General features: G+C 42.1%; 1 protein-coding gene across 2 annotated transcripts; it reads right to left on the bottom strand.

Annotated features, from left to right (window-relative positions):
• Window positions 1–882: 882 nt before the first annotated feature.
• On the bottom strand, window positions 883–18,672 carry LYG2 (lysozyme g2). 2 transcript variants are annotated; one of them, XM_058428417.1, is made up of 8 exons: window positions 18,578–18,672; window positions 17,723–17,774; window positions 12,382–12,487; window positions 11,583–11,655; window positions 5,389–5,529; window positions 3,976–4,172; window positions 2,716–2,854; window positions 883–1,158 (listed from the first exon to the last, which is right to left on the bottom strand). In XM_058428417.1, the coding sequence occupies exons 4-8, from the start codon at window positions 11,623–11,625 to the stop codon at window positions 1,040–1,042; spliced, it is 639 nt and encodes a 212-aa protein (XP_058284400.1). In that variant the 5' UTR covers window positions 11,626–11,655; window positions 12,382–12,487; window positions 17,723–17,774; window positions 18,578–18,672; the 3' UTR covers window positions 883–1,039. The 2 variants fall into 2 exon arrangements, with proteins under 2 accessions (XP_058284400.1, XP_058284401.1); XM_058428418.1 differs by lacking the exons at window positions 11,583–11,655; window positions 17,723–17,774; window positions 18,578–18,672 and adding an exon at window positions 12,960–13,132.
• Between the last annotated feature and the right edge of the window lie 606 nt (window positions 18,673–19,278).

Here is a 19,278-nt window from a genome sequence, read left to right as displayed (position 1 = left end):
CAAAATAGCCAAGGGGTAGGTGTGTATGTGACCCAAGATAAATAGCTCCGAACCTCTCCTGGCACTATGAAAGTGATGCAGAATGATGACATAATCAGAAAAAGGTGTTTGGAGTACATATATGAGGATATTGGTGAGGGTGCTAATTCATTCAATTACTGGGGATGCTGTAAAGTATGGTTAACCCATTCCTGCTACCCAGACCCCAGAGTTGCCTGGTGTCTCTTCATCTCCTTGACCTTCTCAGTTGGCTCTGTTAGCCTTCCAGTAATTTCCTTTTATTGCTTAAAGTTTCTATAAGTGGTTACTTTTGCTTGCAACCAAAGAACCATAATTGATTTGGGTCCTACATGCTTATCTTCAGCCATGTTTTGTGAGGGCGGACCCCATGAAAGAAAGTGTGTGGCAGCAACTGCTGAAAATAAGAAAAGCCAGTCCCTGGATCTTCACAAACAAAAGAAAACACAGGAGGTTGCCGTGGGTTTGAAGGACTTGGTGTATCTAACTTGAATGACAGCTTCACCTCAGTTGGCTCTCAGTTTCATATGAAGCTAGAATTCCATCCCTGTTTCCTCCATTGCCCCATGGATTGGCTGGCTTATGAGTCAGGAACTTCTCATAAGCAAAGCCCAAGTGGTTTGGGCAGATACTGGGAAAAGGACAAAGACTCGGGTAAGGCTTACTTAACTTGTTAGCAATTCTGGTAGACAGGGAGTAGGTGGGCATTGGAATCATGGGCTAAAATGAAGCCTGGCTGGAATACATAGGGGCCATTTGCCATGATATTCACATTTACTACAAAGTAATTATATATATGTCTATGTCCATTTCCTGGGAACCATATTGTGAACTGGATGGATTTCTTTTATTTTTCTTTCCTTTTTTCAATGCTTATTTTCATTCAGAAAATTGGGAAATGAATTTTCTTTCACGATTTTAATCATTTATTTGCCAGTGTTGAATACAACACATTCACATAAAACTCTCAAAGGCGGCCATCTGAGCACTCTGCCAACCTGGCCCACCCACAGAGCTTTGCCTAGAAGCTTTGTCTTTTATAGAACTTAGCTCGAGCAATGATATCGTTGACGAAGTCATTGTCTATGTCCGATGGGGTGGCAATCGCTTCAATTCCTGACTTAAAAGCTGAGAGACCACCTGAAATGAAACACAGAGAGTTAGGCTCAAATATTAACTTTCAGCAGAAATAAGCAATGAGCATTGCAAAGATGTTAGCTCTCCAGGCAAATCTTCCAAAGCAGGCAGTCTCAAATCCTCCTCCCTCTCTCTCCCTTTCTGAAAGGACATGCTACCCCAAGAATCACTGGGAAAATTCCAGATTGCTTTCTTTCTGTTTTTCCAGAGTCTTTGGTTTTTCTTGTTGCAAAAATCAGATTTGCTTTTCTATGTAATCCAGGCCTGGCAGAACTAGACTCCCAGTACATCCTCTGCTGAAAATGCTTGTAACATTCTCTCATTTATTCAATAATTCACTCATCTATTCACTCATTTATTCATTCAGGAAATGTTTTCAAGCACCTACTATGTGCCAGGAGAGGTGTCACACTGACTGCAAGGTACCCAAGACACACTTATTTCTTTGGGTACGTGTACATATGCATGTGTATGCTATTTTACCCTAGAATTTTATCTGTAGTAGTTCTGTATGTGTTTAACATAATTGTGCTCTGCTCTGATATCCAGAGAAAAAGATGCCTGGTCCTGATCCCTACCTTAAAGGACCTTGAAATAGAGACTAGAAACTGTTCTGGTAAGGCCGTTAGAGTGTGGAGGACATAACATGGGCCGATAGGAGGTGAACCTAATAGGAATTGATGTGGTTGGGTGTGAAGAGAGAAGGAACCACAGAGCCTAAGAAAGCAATCTGGTTTTCAGGCTGGGATGACTGGCTATATTATGGTGCCTCCAAGACATGTAAAATGCAGAAGAAAGAGCAAATTTATAGTGGGAGGTTAGTGAGTTAATTCCACCTGGGAGATGCTGAACTTGAGGGGGCCTGTGGTCAGACAAGCAGAGATTTCCACTTGGATATATAGCACCTGAAGTCCCGAGAATACTCACAGAGTAACATTGTTCTGACAATTTGGAAAGTTGTTGATCGTTTCTTATAACAGGAGAAAACCTATGAGAGGTAGGCAAACAGATGATAGATAGATAGATAGATAGATAGATAGATAGATAGATAGATAGATAGATAGACAGGTAGATAGATGATAGATAGATAGATAGATGATAGATAGATAGATAATTTTTTTTGAGAGATGGGGTCTCACTCTGTCTCCCAGACTGGAGTGCAGTGATGTAATCAATGCTCACTGCAGCCTCAACCTCCCAGGCACAAGCAATCCTCCTGCCTCAGCCTCCTGAGTGGCTGGGACTGTGTGTCACCATGCCCAACTATTTTTTTTTTTTTTTTTGTAGAGACAGGGTCTCACTATGTTTCAAGGTATCACTCAATAGCTCAATAAGCAATGAATAAGAACCCCAACATTCTGCAGGAGGGGAAATGGAGGTTGAGGATGGAGGACCTCTCAAAGTAACTCAGTGGTTCAGGGAATGCAAATGCAGCCTCTAGACAGCTCCTCGGGCCACTGCTTACCCCATGGAAATGCTCCCAGGGAGTCTCGGGTCACACTGGCCTTCAGTGGCCTCATTCATTGCTCATATAAACAAAGTACTCAGAATACAGCCTACCTTTGAGGTGCTGAGCAACACTCCACGTGGGGAATTTTTTCTGGATTGCCTTAATTCTCTCTGTTAGAATCCCAGTAGCCTGTGAAAGGTGCTCTTTGCTGTCCCAGGCACCAACAGGGTGGTACGTTTGTTTATCAAGCTAGAAAAGTCAGATAATAAAGTCAGCATCTGGATGAGGTAACACATTTTTCTACCATTCCTAATTTCCTCTCCTGGTATTCAAGTCATAGATACCGGCCTTTATCCCCAAAGAGTCAATTCTATTGTTCTTTCTTTCATAGAGATGAGAGTCAGAGAAACAAAGTAAGGTTTGGGAGAAATGGACATGGCATAGTTTTAGCTCAACATTCTAATATACAAAAAAATTTTTTTAAGTTGTTTTGAAACAAATAACACCCAAAGTCTACACATTTATAGTAATAAATAATTATCCAGCTAATTCAGAGAAAAATTTGTTTCTAACTGGGAAGGCCAGAAGTCTGTATTTCTACAGACAATTTAAAATCCAGCCTGGAAGCAAATATCCAGATAATTTGGATCCCCTTCCTTCAGTTTACCCAAAGGAACAAGTTGTTTCAAGTAGGGCTCAATTATACCATGTTTTGATCCACATGGATGAAATTTACTACTTCGTGAATCCCAAGAGGACACCTGTAACAATAGTGCTGTTTATAAGATTTTCTCAGTTTTAGTGTATTACATATTATTTTTTGCAGAATGGTAGTTATGAAACTCCTAAAATACTTTTTAAAACATATCTAATAATGAATAAGCCTTGAATGAAATAAAAAGATGTGTTACAGAAATCCCAGATCAAATTATGCTGGAGTGGCCGGGCACAGTGGCTCACGCTTGTAATCCCAGCACTTTGGAAGACTGAGGCAGGTGGATCACCTGAGGTCAGGAGTTCAAGACCAGCCTGGCCAACAAGGTGAAATCCCGTCTCTACTAAAAATACAAAAAATTAGCTGGGCATGGTGGCGTGTGCCTGTAATCCCAGCTACTCAGGAGGCTGAGGGAGGAGAATCACTTGAACCCAGGAGTGGAGGTTGCAGTGAGCCGAGGTCATGCCATTGCACTCCAGCCTGGGCAACAAGAGTGAAACTCCATCTCAAAAAAAAAAAAAAAATGCTGGAGTACCTGTAGCCAGATGCCAGGGTATTTTGGGGCTTGGAAGCACTGCAAATGGATTTCTAGTTGAGGTTGAGCTTCTGTGAGGAGGGATGCAGTGGGGCTGATAGGAAGTTTCTAGCTAAATACCTGCATCAAGCCAAATTTAAGTCCCCTGTGGTCCCAGCCATCTTGCAGGACAGATCCGCCATGGCTTTCCCTGGAGATGATGGCTGCGATGACAGCAGGGTCCACACAATGTCTCTGCCCGACTTCTTTGATCAGAGTCTGGTAAGGTTTTATGGCCCTCAAATCCATCTCGGCAAACATTTCAGAACCACGGATCCCTACGTCAATAGAAAAGAAACTGTTTTTCTGGGCATGGTAGTGTGTGCCTGAAATCAGTCCCTGCTACACAGGAGGCTGAAACAGGAGGATCGCTTGAACCCAGGAGGAGTTCAAAACCAGCCTGGGGATCATAGTGAGAGCCCATCTCTAATTTAAATAAAAAAAGAATTTAAAGTTAAAAAAAAGGAAAGAAACTGTTTCTTCTACTTCAGAAGAAAAACATTTTTAAAAATTTGCTAAGTTAGCAACAACCTCTGATCACTGCTAATGGCTTGGGACAACCATTCTAAGACATCCTTTTGATCTCTGACTACAGAAACAGACAGATCCACAACCCCCAACAGGTGCCGCTTCTGCTCTGTTTCTCCTTCAAATTGCTCATGCCTGTAATCCCAGCACTTTGGGAGGCTGAGGTGGACAGATCAGTTGAGGCCAGGGGTTCAAGACCAGCCTGGCCAACATGGTGAAACCCCATCTCTGCTAAAAATACAAAAATTAGCTGGACTTGGTGGCAGGCACCTGTAACCCCAGCTACTCAGGAGACTGAGGCAGGAGAATTGCTTGAACCTGGGAGGTGGAGGTTGTAGTGATCTGAGATCATGCCATCGCACTCCAGCCTGGGTGACAAAGCAAGACTCCATCACACACACACACACAAATTCTGCCACACTGGTGCACTGGGAAGCCTGTTGGACTAGGAGTCAGCCAATGTATGTTTTAGCCTGGCTCTGCCACTAGTTGGCTCTGTTCTATTGGGAAGTATCCCCCTCCTTGCTGAGTCTTTGGGCTCTGATTTGTAAATTTGAGGGGTCTGATGTGACCTTGTGGTTGCTGCCAGCTCCGACACTCTAAAACCAGGATAACATGATGGAGAAGACTTTGGAACAGTATTGCTTCAAATGGTCATGTGTAACATGAAGCAAACACAGCAGCACCACCCAAAAAACAAAGCCAGAGTCTAATATTTAGTCAAGCGGTAGTTTCAATATGTGGAAATAAACACAGCTGGACAAGGTTTGGAAAGAATGGGGGTGGAAAATGAAAAGAAGCGGGTTGTTAGAGTGGTAAGGATTGTGGTTTTTTGCTCATTTTAAATTTTGATACTATTGTCATAATGATGATTATACCTTTTCAAAATTAAGTGACTTCCTAAGAAAGAATCTGAAAACGATGAAAGGGGGAAAAAGCCGAACGTTTGCTCTGCTTTTCACTTACCGCAGTTCATCAGACTGTTTGCATCACAAGTGGCCCCAGAGGTCTTCATGGTCATGATGTCCCCGTAGCAGCCATGGTACAGGCGTGGATGTAGGTGAGGCTTCATTGAGTGGGTGAAGGGGTATGAGCCCCTGGAAGTTCCTAGGAGGAAGTGTAACTCACATGAATCCTGTGAGAAGATACTACTTGGGTTGCTGCAATAAACATCACTAAACCAAAGGCAGAAGGCCACAGACAGAACTCCACAGCTCTCTTGTTGCCATTATTTGTTCATCAGACAGAAGTTCCCCACGCCCACTCTGCTCCGACCTTTTGTTTTGTATTAACACAGCACTTAATCTGAAAACACTATGCAAATTATTATGAAATTCATCTCTTATAGATCCTAAATACATGTGCAGTCTTTTTTTTTCCTTTTTTTAAGATACAAGGTCTTGCTCTGTTGTCCAGGCTGGAGTGCAGTGGCATGATCATAGCTCGCTGCAGGCACCAACACTGGGCTCTAACGATCCTCCCACCCCAGCCTCCTGAGTAGCTGGAACCACAGGTGCACATCACCAGGCCTGGCTTATTTTATCTTTTTGTAGAGATGGGGTTTTGCTATGTTGCCCAAGCTAGTCTCAAACTCCTGGGCTCAAGCGATCCTCTCTCCTTGGCCTCCCAAAGTGCTGGGATTACAGGCACTGTAGTCATACCATGCTATATGTCAGAATTAAAACTGACAGAAGGTTTTTAAGCAGGAAACTTGAGAGGTTTTTTTTTTTTTTTTTTTAAGATTCAGGGGGTACATGTGCAGGTTTGTTACATGGGCATATCGTGTGATGATGAGGATTGGCCTTCTATTGGTCCTTCACCCAAATAGTGAACACAGTACCTGATGTGTAGTTTTCAACCCTTGCCTCCCTCCCTTCCTTCCTCCCTCCCTCCTTCCTTTTAGAGTCCCCAGTGTCTATTGTTTTGAGAGGAATTTTAAAACATTTCTGACACAAATGCTTCTGGGGATGTGAACATCTGGATTAACAATTTGCCTTTGTTTAGAAAGATAAGGAAGAAGGGCACCATAACAATTTAAATATATTCTTATTTTATATCATTTACTGTGGAGTTGATTTCCTATGTATGTCTATTTAATAAAATTAGAAGTAAAAATTGAATTTGCCAAAATAATAGAAGTCAAATCTATTCTTGTTTTTTTGTTCTGTCATTAAAAAGTGAGTTTCCATCCAAGTCTGTTATAGGAGAGGCAGAGCTTTTGCTAAAGGAGATACAAAGTTATTTTCTGTAACGTTGAAAAGTTTGTTCTAACAGTTTCAAGGACTGTTAACTTGTACCTTAAGAGTCCAAATATTTGTTATAAGACAGTACTTTGGGCTGGATGTGGTGGCTTATGCCTAGAATCCCAGCACTTTGAGAGGCTGAGGCAGGAAGATTGCTTGAACCTAGGAGTTCGAGACCAGCCTATGCAACATGGCAAAACTTGTTTCTACAAAAAATACAAAAATTAGCCTGGTGTAGTGGCACATGCCTGTAGTTCCAGCTGCGTGGGAGACTGAGACAGGAAGGTTGATTGAACCCAGGAGGTCGAGGCTGCAGTGAGCCTTGATGGTGCCACTGCACTCCAGCCTGGGCAACAGAACAAGACCCTGTCTCAAATCTCAAAAAAAGAAAAAAAAAGTATTTTGTTAAAATGTTTGGTGTAAAAAAATAGAATCTGGTTGGGCATGGTGGCTCACACCTGTAATCCCAGCACTTTGGGAGGCCAAGGCAGGCGGATCACCTGAGGTCAGGAGTTCAAGACCAGTCTGACCAACATGGAGAAACCCCATCTCTACTAAAAATACAAAATTAGCTGGGCATGGTGGTGCATGCCTGTAATCCCAGCTACTCGGGAGGCTGAGGCAGTAGAATCGCTTGAACCCAGGAGGAGCGGTATGCAGTGAGCCGAGATCGCGCCATTGCACTCCAGCGTGGGAAAAAAGAGTGAAACTCTGTCTAAAAAAAACGAAAGAATCTAACCACTTCTCTCACCTCTGCTACTGCCACAGTCCCAGCCAGCATCATTGCTCATCTGGACTCTCCTAACAGCCTCCTAACTGACCTCCCTGATTCACTCCTGCAGCCCATCCTCTACCTAGTAGACAGAGTGGCCCTGTGGGAATATGCATGGGCTGCTATCAGTCTTCTCTCTTAACCTTCCAGTGGCTTTCTCCTCCTTTAGGGGAATAGCCAAGTCCATCCTGCAGCCTCCAAGACCTACTAGATCTGGCCCTCTGCTCCTGTTCCTACTTCTCTTTCCCTTTGCTCACTCTCCTCCAGCCACATTCTTCTTTGTGCTTATCCTTCAACATGCCAGGCAGGTTTCTGCCTCAAAGCCTTTATGTTTGTGGTTCCTTTTGCCTAGAATGCTGTTCCTCCAGGTATCTACATGATCATGCCTTCAGGTCTCTGTCCAAATATCACCTTATCAGCAGAATACATAGACAGTTTATAGACAAAAAAAGAAAATGGTCCTTAAACATATAAAAGATGTTAAACCACACTCAAAAAAAGAGAAAGGCCACATTAAAACATCATTATGACAGCATTTTCCAACTCTTTTTTTTTTTTTTTTTTTTGAGACGGAGTCTTGCTCTGTTGCCCAGACTGGAGTGCAGTGGTACGATCATGGCTCACTGCAAGCTCCACCTCCCGGGTTCACGCCATTCTCCTGCCTCAGCCTCCCCAGCAGCTGGGACTACAGGCACCCGCCACCACGCCTGGCTAATTTTTTGTATTTTTAGTAGAGACGGGGTTTCACCGTGTTAGCTAGGATGGTCTCGATCTGCTGACCTTGTGATCTGCCCACCTCGGCCTCCCAAAGTGCTGGGATTACAGGCGTGAGCCATCACGCCTGGCTGCATTTTCCAACTCTTTAGTTGGCAAGAGCCCAAAGGTTTAGCAATATGCTCTGTGGGAGAGTTTGTGAGGAAATAGGCTGTCTCACACATTGCTGTGGAACACGGTTTTGTGATAGGCTGTTCATTCCAGCGCTGTTTATAACAGCAAAGGACTGCAAACAACACAAACGTCATTAATGTAGGGACTGGTTGAGTAAGTGATGCTACGTCCACAGTGGAGTACTATGCAGCTGCAAAAGGAAAGAGTAAGACCTGTATATACTCCTGTAACATTCTCTCCAGGGACAAAATAGTATTTATAGAATTGTACTCTTTGTGTAAGAAAGGGGAGAAAATGCAATTGTATATTTTGTGTGATTTGCTCGTATTTTCAAAAGAAACAATACAAGGATGAATGAAAAACTGATAAAAATTTTTAGTTATGGAGAGGGTAAGAGGAAGGTAAAGGGAACAGGGATAGAGGATAGACTAACTATCTTTTTTAAAGTTTTTATTTTGGAACCATGTAAATGTTATCATAAATTTTAAAATTAAATCAAATAAGGAAAAATGGAATCATAGAAAAACAAATGAACATAACTCTATAACAAATTGAAAGATTAATAAACACAGAGGAGAATTATCTCAAGTGACTTTAAAAATATATGCATATAAGTGTATACCACTACATAGGAATACATCCTATGAACATAAATAATCACAAGAAAATCTTATATTTACTATCTCATTATTGGTTGGTAATACTGTCATAGTTATTTTGACACTATTGTATGTAAATAAGGAATAATGCTAATGTCATTAGAACTAGGATTTTTAGTGTAAGATAGCAGAGGTACAAATATAAAACTGATGTAAAATGCTTGCATTCTTAAATATAAATGTGAAATATCTGAATGCATAGTTGTTTTTCTTTTAAAAATATATATTTTCTAGTTCCTGCCACTGAAAACACCTGAAATAAATGACAACTCCATAGCAATGGAGCACTTTTACTTCTCACACTGTGGTCTCTAAATACCATTTCCTGCTAAGAGGAACCAGCGCTCCTCAGAATAATGGCTGATTGCTAGCCTGGGGCAGGAAATGTTCAAGATGAAGCAGGAAATCTTTTTGTGCTAGAGCGGGTCTTTATATGTTAGAGACACATCAAAAAAATATTTCTTTTTTCAGATGGAGTCTCGCCCTGTCACCCAGGCTGCAGTGCAGTGGCATGATCTGGCTCACTGCAAGCTCTGCCTCTCAGGTTCATGCCATTCTCCTGCCTCAGCCTCCCAAGTAGCTGGGACTACAGGCGCCCGCCACCACGCCTGGCTAATTTTTTGTATTTTTAGTAGAAACAGCGTTTCACTGTGTTAGCCAGGATGGTCTCGATCTCCTGACTTCATGATCCTCCCGCCTTGGCCTCCCAAAGTGCAGGGATTACAGGCGTGAGCCACTGCACCCGGCCCAAAAATTTTTACAGGTGAAATGTTTTTATCTCCCTTCCTTCCTCTCACTCTTTCCCTCTCTCTTCCTTTTTTCCTCTCACTCTCTTTCTGTTCATTCCTCTCACTAGAAGATAAATTTCATTAGGTCGGATACTAGATGTTTTTCTTTGCTATATCCTCCTCAGCACCTGGAACAATGCTTGGCACAAAGTAGACATTTAATAAACATTTGCTGAATGGAAGAATGGATAGTTGGATGGATGAAGGAATGAGACAGAAAGGGATTGTTTAAATTATCTGGATCAAGTGTCCTTATATTGACAGGTTCAGTGTCCTTTCACTAGGAGGCAGTCTTTGCCAGGCTCACTGTGTGGCCCACAGACCACAGGCATCAAAGTTACCCAGGAAGATTATTAAAAATGCTTATCACTGGTCCGGGCACGGTGGCTCCCACCTGTAATCCCAGCACTTTGGGAGGCCAAGGGGGGCGGATCACGAGGTCAGAAGATCAAGACCATCCTGGCTAACACAGTGAAACCCTGTCTCTACTAAAAATACAAAAAAATTAGCTGTGTGTGGTGGCAGGCGCCTGTAGTCCCAGCTATTTGGGAGGCTGAGGCGGAAGAATGGCGTCAACCCAGGAGGCGGAGCTTGCAGTGAGCCGAGATTGTGCCACCGCACTCCAGCCTGGGCGACAGAGTGAGACTCTGTCTCAAAAGAAAAAAAAGGCTTATCACTGGGCTCTTCACACCAGATCTACTGAACCAGAATCTTGCAGTATAAGGCCAAAGAAGCTGCATTTTACCCAGCATTCCCAGTTGACTCTTACACATGAAGTTTATGAACCACTGCTTTAAGGGAACTGGAATATGACCATGGACCCTACACTGCCTGTGTAGGCATTATAAACACACAAGCCCTTTTTAAATTAAGAGTCACCTTTCAGCTATACACAGCTAATATGGTAGCTCATAATTAATCTACTGGCTATTTAACTCTGCTCTCACCTGGCAATTTAAAAAGAGTAAAAATTTAAAACTATGTTGCCCTGCTTTTGACCATAAGTAACTGGAAATTACTTTTGGGTAACCTTGTTTTTCCAAATTTAGAATTAAACATTTTAGAAACGCTTTCTTCTCAGTCACCATTCTATAATTAAAGACAACTTGAACATTGCTCATAATGGCTTTTCATTTTGCTTAGGTCAAAGTTTTCACATTCTCTTATTCAAGATCCCTTACCAACTCACCAACCTATCTTTCCAGCCTTCCCCCCAGAAACCCCCTCTTCTGTCCAGGCCACACTGACCCAAAGACTTTTCATTCATTTCTGCCTCTGCTCTTTTACTGAAATCATTCTTCCCATCCAGCAGGCTCTTCCCTTTTCTTATTAAATCACCAAGCTTCCTTCAATTGACACCAAAAGCCTTTCACATCTGAGCATTCTAGTTGGATGTGAGCTCTTCCTCCCAAACCTTTCCCAGACTAGTGCTTTTTTCCCACCTATACACATTGAACTCTCGTCCACTGCTTGGCATTGATAATTTTCTCTTCATGTGTTTTGTTTCCAAGGCACTGTTCCATATACCTCTCGGTAAGATATCCAGCCTGATAGGTGCATTGTCAGACAGGAAGTAAGCAGATCAATAAATATTAGATTATTTGAAATTCCCATAGATCCTGTTTTTCACCTGCTTAGCAAGTAGAATACACTGTTAATTATAGAAATAATAGTTGATTAATGGCCAAGCTGGTCAGAATGAGAGCCCACTCTTCCATTACAGGTAATCATTGACTTTCTGATTCATGATTGTGCTGGAGGTTTTTGTGGACACCCTGTGAACAATGCTAAATCTCAGCCAGTGACTTACCAATGAGGGCAATTAGTCCCCAAAACACCACAGAGGATAACATGGCAGGGAATCTTATCTTCCAGGACCTGCTCTGATTTGAAATAGAAACTGATTAATTTTAAAACCTGAAAATTTCCCAAAGAAAAATTTGCTTTGATATTTTAAAAGTTCAGAGTTATTTCCAATTCACTACTCATTTCCCTGTTTCAAGATAGTATTCTCACAGGCTCAGTACATGGTTTGTTGGCACACTCTCTTTCCTAAGCATAAACTCCCAACTCACTTCAATCCAATTTCATATTGACATGGGTCATGCATATCTTACATATGTAACTAAGTATACACTCCCATCCCATCTCTAAGCTTGGTAACCCCACAATTTTGTTCCCTTTCTTTTAAAAAAATATATTGATCCTTTCATTCTAGTTATTCGCTCTACCCCTGTCTTCAAGGATCAGTTTTGGTTTTTCATTCATTTATTTAGAGATGGGATCTTGCTCTGTCACCCAGGCTGGAGTGCAGTGGCATAATCGTAGCTTGCTATGGCCTCAAACTCCTGGGCTCAGGTGATCCTCCCACGTCAGCCTCTTGAGTAGCTGGGGCCACATATGCATGCCACCATGCCTGGGTGTTTCTATTCTTATACTAGGGTCTCCATAGGGAAAACAAAATAAAACAAAATACCAACAGAAGCATCAGAGAACATGACTTAGAAGAGGTTTCCTCTGCTCCATTTCTTCCTCAATCAACTCTATTCTTGGTTTCATTCAAATGGTAGCTTATAAGTTTTACAAGATATAAGAAGGCCAGCACTAACCTTGTTTGCAACCTTACAAAAAATAGCTCCCCTCTCTGTTTGCAAAGGTCTTCTGTACTCAGCAGCAAACTGCACTTCAAGCTTTTACAAAGCAGTGGCCTTTGTCCTGTAACATAGGTTTAACAATTGGAGAATCCATTAGTCAGTAGATCACTGCGCACCTGGCTTCAACTGAGTAGACATCAGTGTGGCTCTACTGCTGTGGAGGAAACTTTTAAACACCAGCATGAAGACTCACCTGGCTTTTCTTACCTTTGTCCTGTACCAGTGATCATTAGAGGAGCTTTATATATGGTTTAAAACCATCTCTTTAAACCATTGACCTCATTAGGCCTGGTTATAATAGTACTTAGGACTTAGGTGACCCAATTAATAAGAGGATTTCAAAGGGTTTATTAACCACAATTAATTAATCTAATGAACTCCCAGGTTGCTCAGGAGGCATATTTTGATAGATTCTTTCTAGATATCTAAAATTGTGCCAAACAGCTTCTAAATTTGCGAATAAGAAACAGATAATTCGCTTTAAAAAGATAACAGGAAATACTAGCAATTTTTATCTTGGATTGGTTATTTACCTGAAATGCTGAGTCTCCTGCTCTTTGTTCCCCATTCCAATGTCACATGATCCCCATACCAATATGTCGCATGATCTCAAACCACTATGTCACATGATCATGACAGGTGAACTTGGCTCCTTACTCCAATCCCACTTCTGAGAAACAGGTGCAAGTGTGGCCACCTGCTCTGGGAGATCAATGCAAAACCAGGGAGTAGTAACGTGAGTGCTCATTTGCCCATACTTGCTAAGGATATGGGAAAAAAGGATATAGCCAGGGATGAAAACTTCTTCAAGAAGAGAGTATCTTTCTTCAGGCTTATGTCCAAAGGAAGAGAGGAAGCATATTATGCAGCCCCAGGAACAGGAAATGGAAGGGACGTTCTTGAAACAGGCAAAGCACATTGCGCTGAGGGGAGGAAGAAGTCTGGTCTGGGTCCTTCCACAAATGTGTCCAGTTTCTCAGACTGCACACAGTCCTCCCCCACATCCACTGAGTGAAGAAAGGTGGAAGGCAGCTGTACGGGAAACAGGAAGACAAAACCACAGGCAACTTCCCAGCTCCCTGGCAATAAAACAACCTCCACTCCCAGGAGAACATGCCCTCCCCAAGCTGAGGTCTGCACAGTCCACTGGCATTCACTTCTGTCTTGCCTGCCTTCCTGCTTGTAGAACAGAAGTCCCTGGCACGGCCTCTAGCCTTCCATCCCTGGAAGAGTGGCAGGGCTCTTCTGAGCCAATGGATGATTCCTACCTGACTCCCAGGAAAGTGACCCATGAAAGGTCTGCTGCACCACCATCAACACTGCAGTCAGGACCACTCTTGAATAAGGGATATTGCAGGAGTCTAACTGCCCTGAGGCAGGCCTTAGAAACCCATAGTCTATCCCAGCGACATTGTGCCCATGACCCACTTCACTGCAGGGTGAGTATAATAAAACATTTAAAGCACTGTTAAATGTGAAGAATACTTATCTTTCTGCTCTCAGTTAGTGGGGCTACGAGTCCTTCTAGGTATGAGGGTCTTAATGTCCAGGCTTCTGCAACTCAACAAAAATTGTTTTCAAACTGATGTGGATTGTTCTGTTCACTCAAACTGTGAGAGAACAATTGAACATTTGTTTGACACCCAACATTAGTCAGGTTCCTATGGATATTATATGACTCAATCCTCCACTAGCCCTGTGAGGCAGGTATTATCCCTTATTTTAGAGATGAGGAAACTGACTCAGAGAAGCTAAGTAACTTGTCAAAGATGGCACAATTAGCATGTGACAGAGCTAGGATTTGAATCTAGGCCTGTAAGATTCCAAAATCCATGCTCTTCCACTTAACAGAAGTGCCAGCATGATGGACAAATGCCCCTGCAAAGCAATCATTGCAACAGGTCCAAATCAATCTGGACACAAAGCATTGTCTATGGTCTGGAAAAATAACACCACTCACAGATTTTATACCACTATCTGTCAAATGTTTGTAGGTGCTGTTCTAATTTCTAAAATGCAAATTAATATAAGTTAACTAAGTCCAAAGTGGTTTTTTGTCACTTTATATTTTCTCCACCAGTAATAATAATGTAGTTAATATGCACTGACCTTGTATGGTATGACTGGTAGAATAATAGGAAGGGGCATGACCTAAGTTTGTTATACTCTAAAGCCCAACTCTTAACTGCAATATCCTACTGACTCAGTGGATGGTTAAGTGTGGGTACTATTGTATAATGATCTTAGAAATTTCTTGTCACTAAGAAGAAATATGCTGAATAATTCTCCATCTCTTCCCAGGGATACCAAGAATGATTACATGTGAGTTGTACTGATATTTCCAGGAGGGGCTTGAAGGGACCTTGGCACCTGTCATAATCTCCATCAGTCCCCAAGATAAAAACACAATCTATATGCAAGCAATGTCCTGTGCTATACAAATAAAACTCTATGGCCTGGTCCCCTGCCCCCTTGAATCGGTTGCCTGCTCCTAAGACTCTTCAGTGCAGCAATTCTCTGGCAGTTTCTGGGGAGTCCTAACAGATTTGGGGTTCCTGGCCTCAGTGGTGGAGACTCCAATCATCCCTAATGACTAAATGGCCTCAGCAATTGGAAAACTTCAATGGGAAAGTTTCAGTCGTACTGTCCTGGTTAGGAGGAGAGGAATGATTATGAAAACTGAGGTACTCTGTATACCCAGGGAAGTAGATTCTAGTGGGAGTTCCCGGCAAGACTTCTCAATTCATACCACACGAAGACCTCCCCTTGTGCCCTGAGCTACCCTAGGTTAGCACTTTTGGGAGTTAAAGGAATCCAGCATCTCAGGCTCCCTTAGTCCCCTCGCCCTCTGCGTCCCCACCTGCCTCCCTCCCAACACTAGTCTGTGCTAGTAGAGACTGGGTTGTCTCCGCCATGTCATTATTTGTGAATTCCAGGCACAGCTCTCCCTTCTCAGGAACAACAGCCAAGGAGGATGACCAAGGGCAACTCATTTAACCTCCCTGAGTCTTAATTTTCCTCATCTGTAAAATGGAGATGATAATAATGCCCCATGACTTTGTTTTGAAGATAAAAATAAATTTTGTATGTAAAAACATGTTATAAACTACAGTGATTCATAGAGATGCCAGTTACTATCATGATGGGTTTGCATTCAGGTCCTGATGGCTTAGCTTCTTGTTGATTTATTCATTTTTTTGTTTATCCATGCACTCAGTAAGAATAATTAACAGCTGAATTATAGGACAGGAAGTAGGAGGTGAAGTCTCTCTTCAGCTGTGAAGAAAACTTGGCAGGACAAGCAAGAGCTCTTCATTGCCAGGACTCTGTAGCCTGTCTGGTAGGAGTGGAGGAAGGATAAGTTCAGAAACAGCCACACAAGCAGCTGCAGCCCAAGCATCTGTTGCACAGCTTTGAAACCTATAAAATGAGGGAGCCGCCCAAGAATATGCGGCAAAGGTACTTTGGCACCAATGGCTGGTGAGAAGGCAGAAGGGGAGCCCTTCCATAAAATTTCACTAAAACATTCAACTTAACCCCAGGATATTTCAATATCAAGCTTTAACTGCTGTGTGCTTTTCTTGTCTTGGTTTTAATCTACTATATGATAGGTAAAATGCATACCCTGTTGAAGAAGCCACTTATATGGTTGCATTATTGGTCTTACAGTGTCAAACATTTGACCAACACTTCAGAAAAGAAGATATACAAATGGCCAATAAAGCTCATGAAAAATTGGTAAACATCTTTACACATCAGGGAAATGCAAAATAAAACCAAAATGAGACAGTATTTCACACTCTCTAAAAAGGGTAAAACCAAAGACTAGCTATATCACATATTGGTGAGAATATGAAACAAAACAGAACTCTCATACATTGCTGATTGGAGTGTAAAATGGTATGATTGCTTTGTAGAACTGTTCAGCAGTTTCTAACAAAGTAAACATACCATATGCCTCAGGAATTTATTTCTAGTCATTTACCCGAGAGCAATGAAAAAAAAAATGTCTCCCAAAAGACTTGTATGAGAATCTTCACAGATTGTAAGTTCTACAAAAAAAAAAAAAAAGAGAGAGAGAAAAAAAGAATTTTTACAGTGCTTTATTCATAATAGCTCAAAACTGGAAACACTCCAAAAAATTCATCAACAGAAGAATGGACTAACAGTTGTAGTATAAAGATATAATGGAAAAATACACAGGTTAAAAAAAAACAAATTCAGGAAAAAATTCCAATGAACCTGGGCTGGGTCAGGTGCCCACCTCTGGATAATTCAACCATGTCTAGGAATATATTTGTTTGAAAAAGGGACTCCCTGTGGTTTGGGAAGGAGAAGGGAGAAGTCTGAAACAAAGTTTTAAAGTAACATTTTTATTTTGAAATAGTTTAAATTTCACAAGAAGCTTCAAAAATAGTACCAAGAGTTCTCACATACCCTTCACCCAGCTTCCCCCAATGGCAATATCTTACATAACTATAGTACATGTCAAATCCAGAACATTACCATTAGTATTATACAATACTGTAAACTTAGGTACAGACCTTATTTGGATTTCCCCAGTTTGTTTTTACACACTCTTTTAAAAAAAACATTTATTTATATTTCAGAAGCATATAGTACTGTGAACGTTTATCCCACAGGTAGATGCAAGTAACCATCACCATAATCAGGATACAGAACTGACCCATCACCATAAAGACTGCCTCATGATATCCCCTAACTATGTCTTTCATTGTGCCAGAAGTAAACTTTTTTTTTTTTTGATGGAGTCTCACTGTTGTCAGCCTGGGCTGGAGGGCAGTGGCATGATCCCAGCTCACTGCAACTTCCACCTCCCAGGTTCCAGCAATTCTCCTGCCTCAACCTCCTGAGTAGCTGAGATTACAGGTGCCCACCACCATGCCTGGCTAATTTTTGTATTTTTTAGTAGAGATGGGGTTTCACCATGTTGGCCAGGCTGGTCTCAAACTCCTGACCTCAGGTGATCCACCTGCCTTGGCCTGCCAAAGTGCTGGGACTACAGGCATGAGCCACAGTGCCTGGCCAAGTAAGCTGTTTTTTAAAAACAGCTTGATTGGAGATATAATTCACATATCATAGCCTTCACTCATTTAAAGTGTGCAATTCAATGGTTTTTAGTATGTTCACAGAGTTTTGCAACCATCAGCATAATCAATTTTAGAGCATTTTCATTATCCATGGAAGAATCTCCACAACCATTAGCAGTCATTCCCAGTTTCTCTTCCCTCCCTCTTCTCTCCTGTTCACCCTCTGACCCCAGGCAGTCACTTACCTAGAAGTCTGGATGATTTTGTAAAAAACTGTTCTGTAGTTGTTCACTATACCTGTGATGGAGAGAAGAGCTGGAGCAGTATGTGGAGAAGGACTTGTGTCAAAGACTGTCCTTTTGTCACAGTTTACCCTGGGAGTGACTTGAATATAATCAAATGCTGTAGAAAATGAGGATACAACAAACAATAGGATTATTTGATCAGGTAATGATGTTGAAGACACTAGTTCAAAAGCTTAAGCATAGAAATTGGCCTGAGGCAGGAATGGGACTGCCTTTTCCATTGTAACAGAAAGAAAAGAGAAAAAAATCAGACAGCAATGCAGTTCAGTGTATAGAGTTGATGCGAGAAAACTGAGGGAGTTACCTAATGATTTTTAAGTCCTTTGTGAAACAGGAGGTCAAATCATGTGCTGAGAGTAAAAACTATGAGGACTTAGAAAATGGAGAGCATGCGGAAAAGCCACTCTGTAGAATTGGAGAGAGAGCTGAAAGAGAGCCAAAAAGATGAGTGGGGTCTACATATGGACTAGTTGAGATTGGAGTCCATAAATGTTCATTTAGAGGTATTGAAATGCTGGGGTCTGACACGGCAACCTAAGTACAGACAAGGAGAAAACGGAGGGCTGGAGTGGTCCAGGGCTGAGGTGTAGCTCTGCAGATGCCATGCAAGGAGGATACAGGGACAAGTGAGATGGTGTTTGGCAAAGGAATGGCTAAAGTAATGGCAAGTGGATAGGAAATGAAGGGAAGAAAGTAAGGGGCTATCGTGGGGCCAGTGGGAAGATTTAAGCTTAAGGTTTTGGAGGTGGAGTGTATTGGCCATCCCTTTCTCCCAGCTTACTTCTCTTACCTTACCTCTAACTCTACCCACAGTTACAACAAACAGTAGCATACAAGCTTCAGCCTGCTTTGCTCAGGCCCTTTCCCAAGTGCTTGCTCACTCCCTCGTGCCTGCTTCCTGCAGTCTTGATTTCTAGGAGAACTGGAATCCCCTGTGGACCTCTCCAACTCATTCTCCTTAGTAACCTGACCAAAATCAAGGGCAGAAGGATGAGGGGGTGGATGGTGAGAGGAATAAATCAGGCATGCAGGGACTTGGGCTATCGCATATCCCCACAGACAGTGGAGGAGCAGGCAGGTGTGAGTGATTCTGGGCTGTGTGTGCAAAGGTTCTGGTGACCTTTTATCAGGCCAGAGGCCCTCACAGTGCAAAGAGAGGAAGCAGCGGTTAGGAGCCTCAGCTGGAGGCTTCTTAATAATAAGTTTTCTTGTTTAACAACAGAAGGATGTTCATACTGTTAAGCTCTTTACTTAAGCAGGTTATTAAATGGTATTAATGAATGTTTCCAATTTTAAGTGTGTGTATATGCAGGCATGGAAATTAAGCTGAATTGCGTCTTCAACTATACCAGATGTTACAAAATTCTTCTTCAAAGCAGCTCTACCACATTTACCCCTCTAAAGCAGGATATAAGCGTTTCCACGCTCCATATCTCCACAGAGGTTTGCTATAATTAGACTTAAATAGGGTGGGAAAAGTCAGTTTCCTGACTGAG

The sequence above is a fragment of the Hylobates moloch genome, unplaced genomic scaffold (assembly GCF_009828535.3).
Source record: "Hylobates moloch isolate HMO894 unplaced genomic scaffold, HMol_V3 SCAFFOLD_15, whole genome shotgun sequence".
Classification (NCBI taxonomy): Eukaryota; Metazoa; Chordata; class Mammalia; order Primates; family Hylobatidae; genus Hylobates; species Hylobates moloch.
Note: the sequence above shows the minus strand (reverse complement) of the source record. Positions and strands in the feature narration are given on the sequence as shown.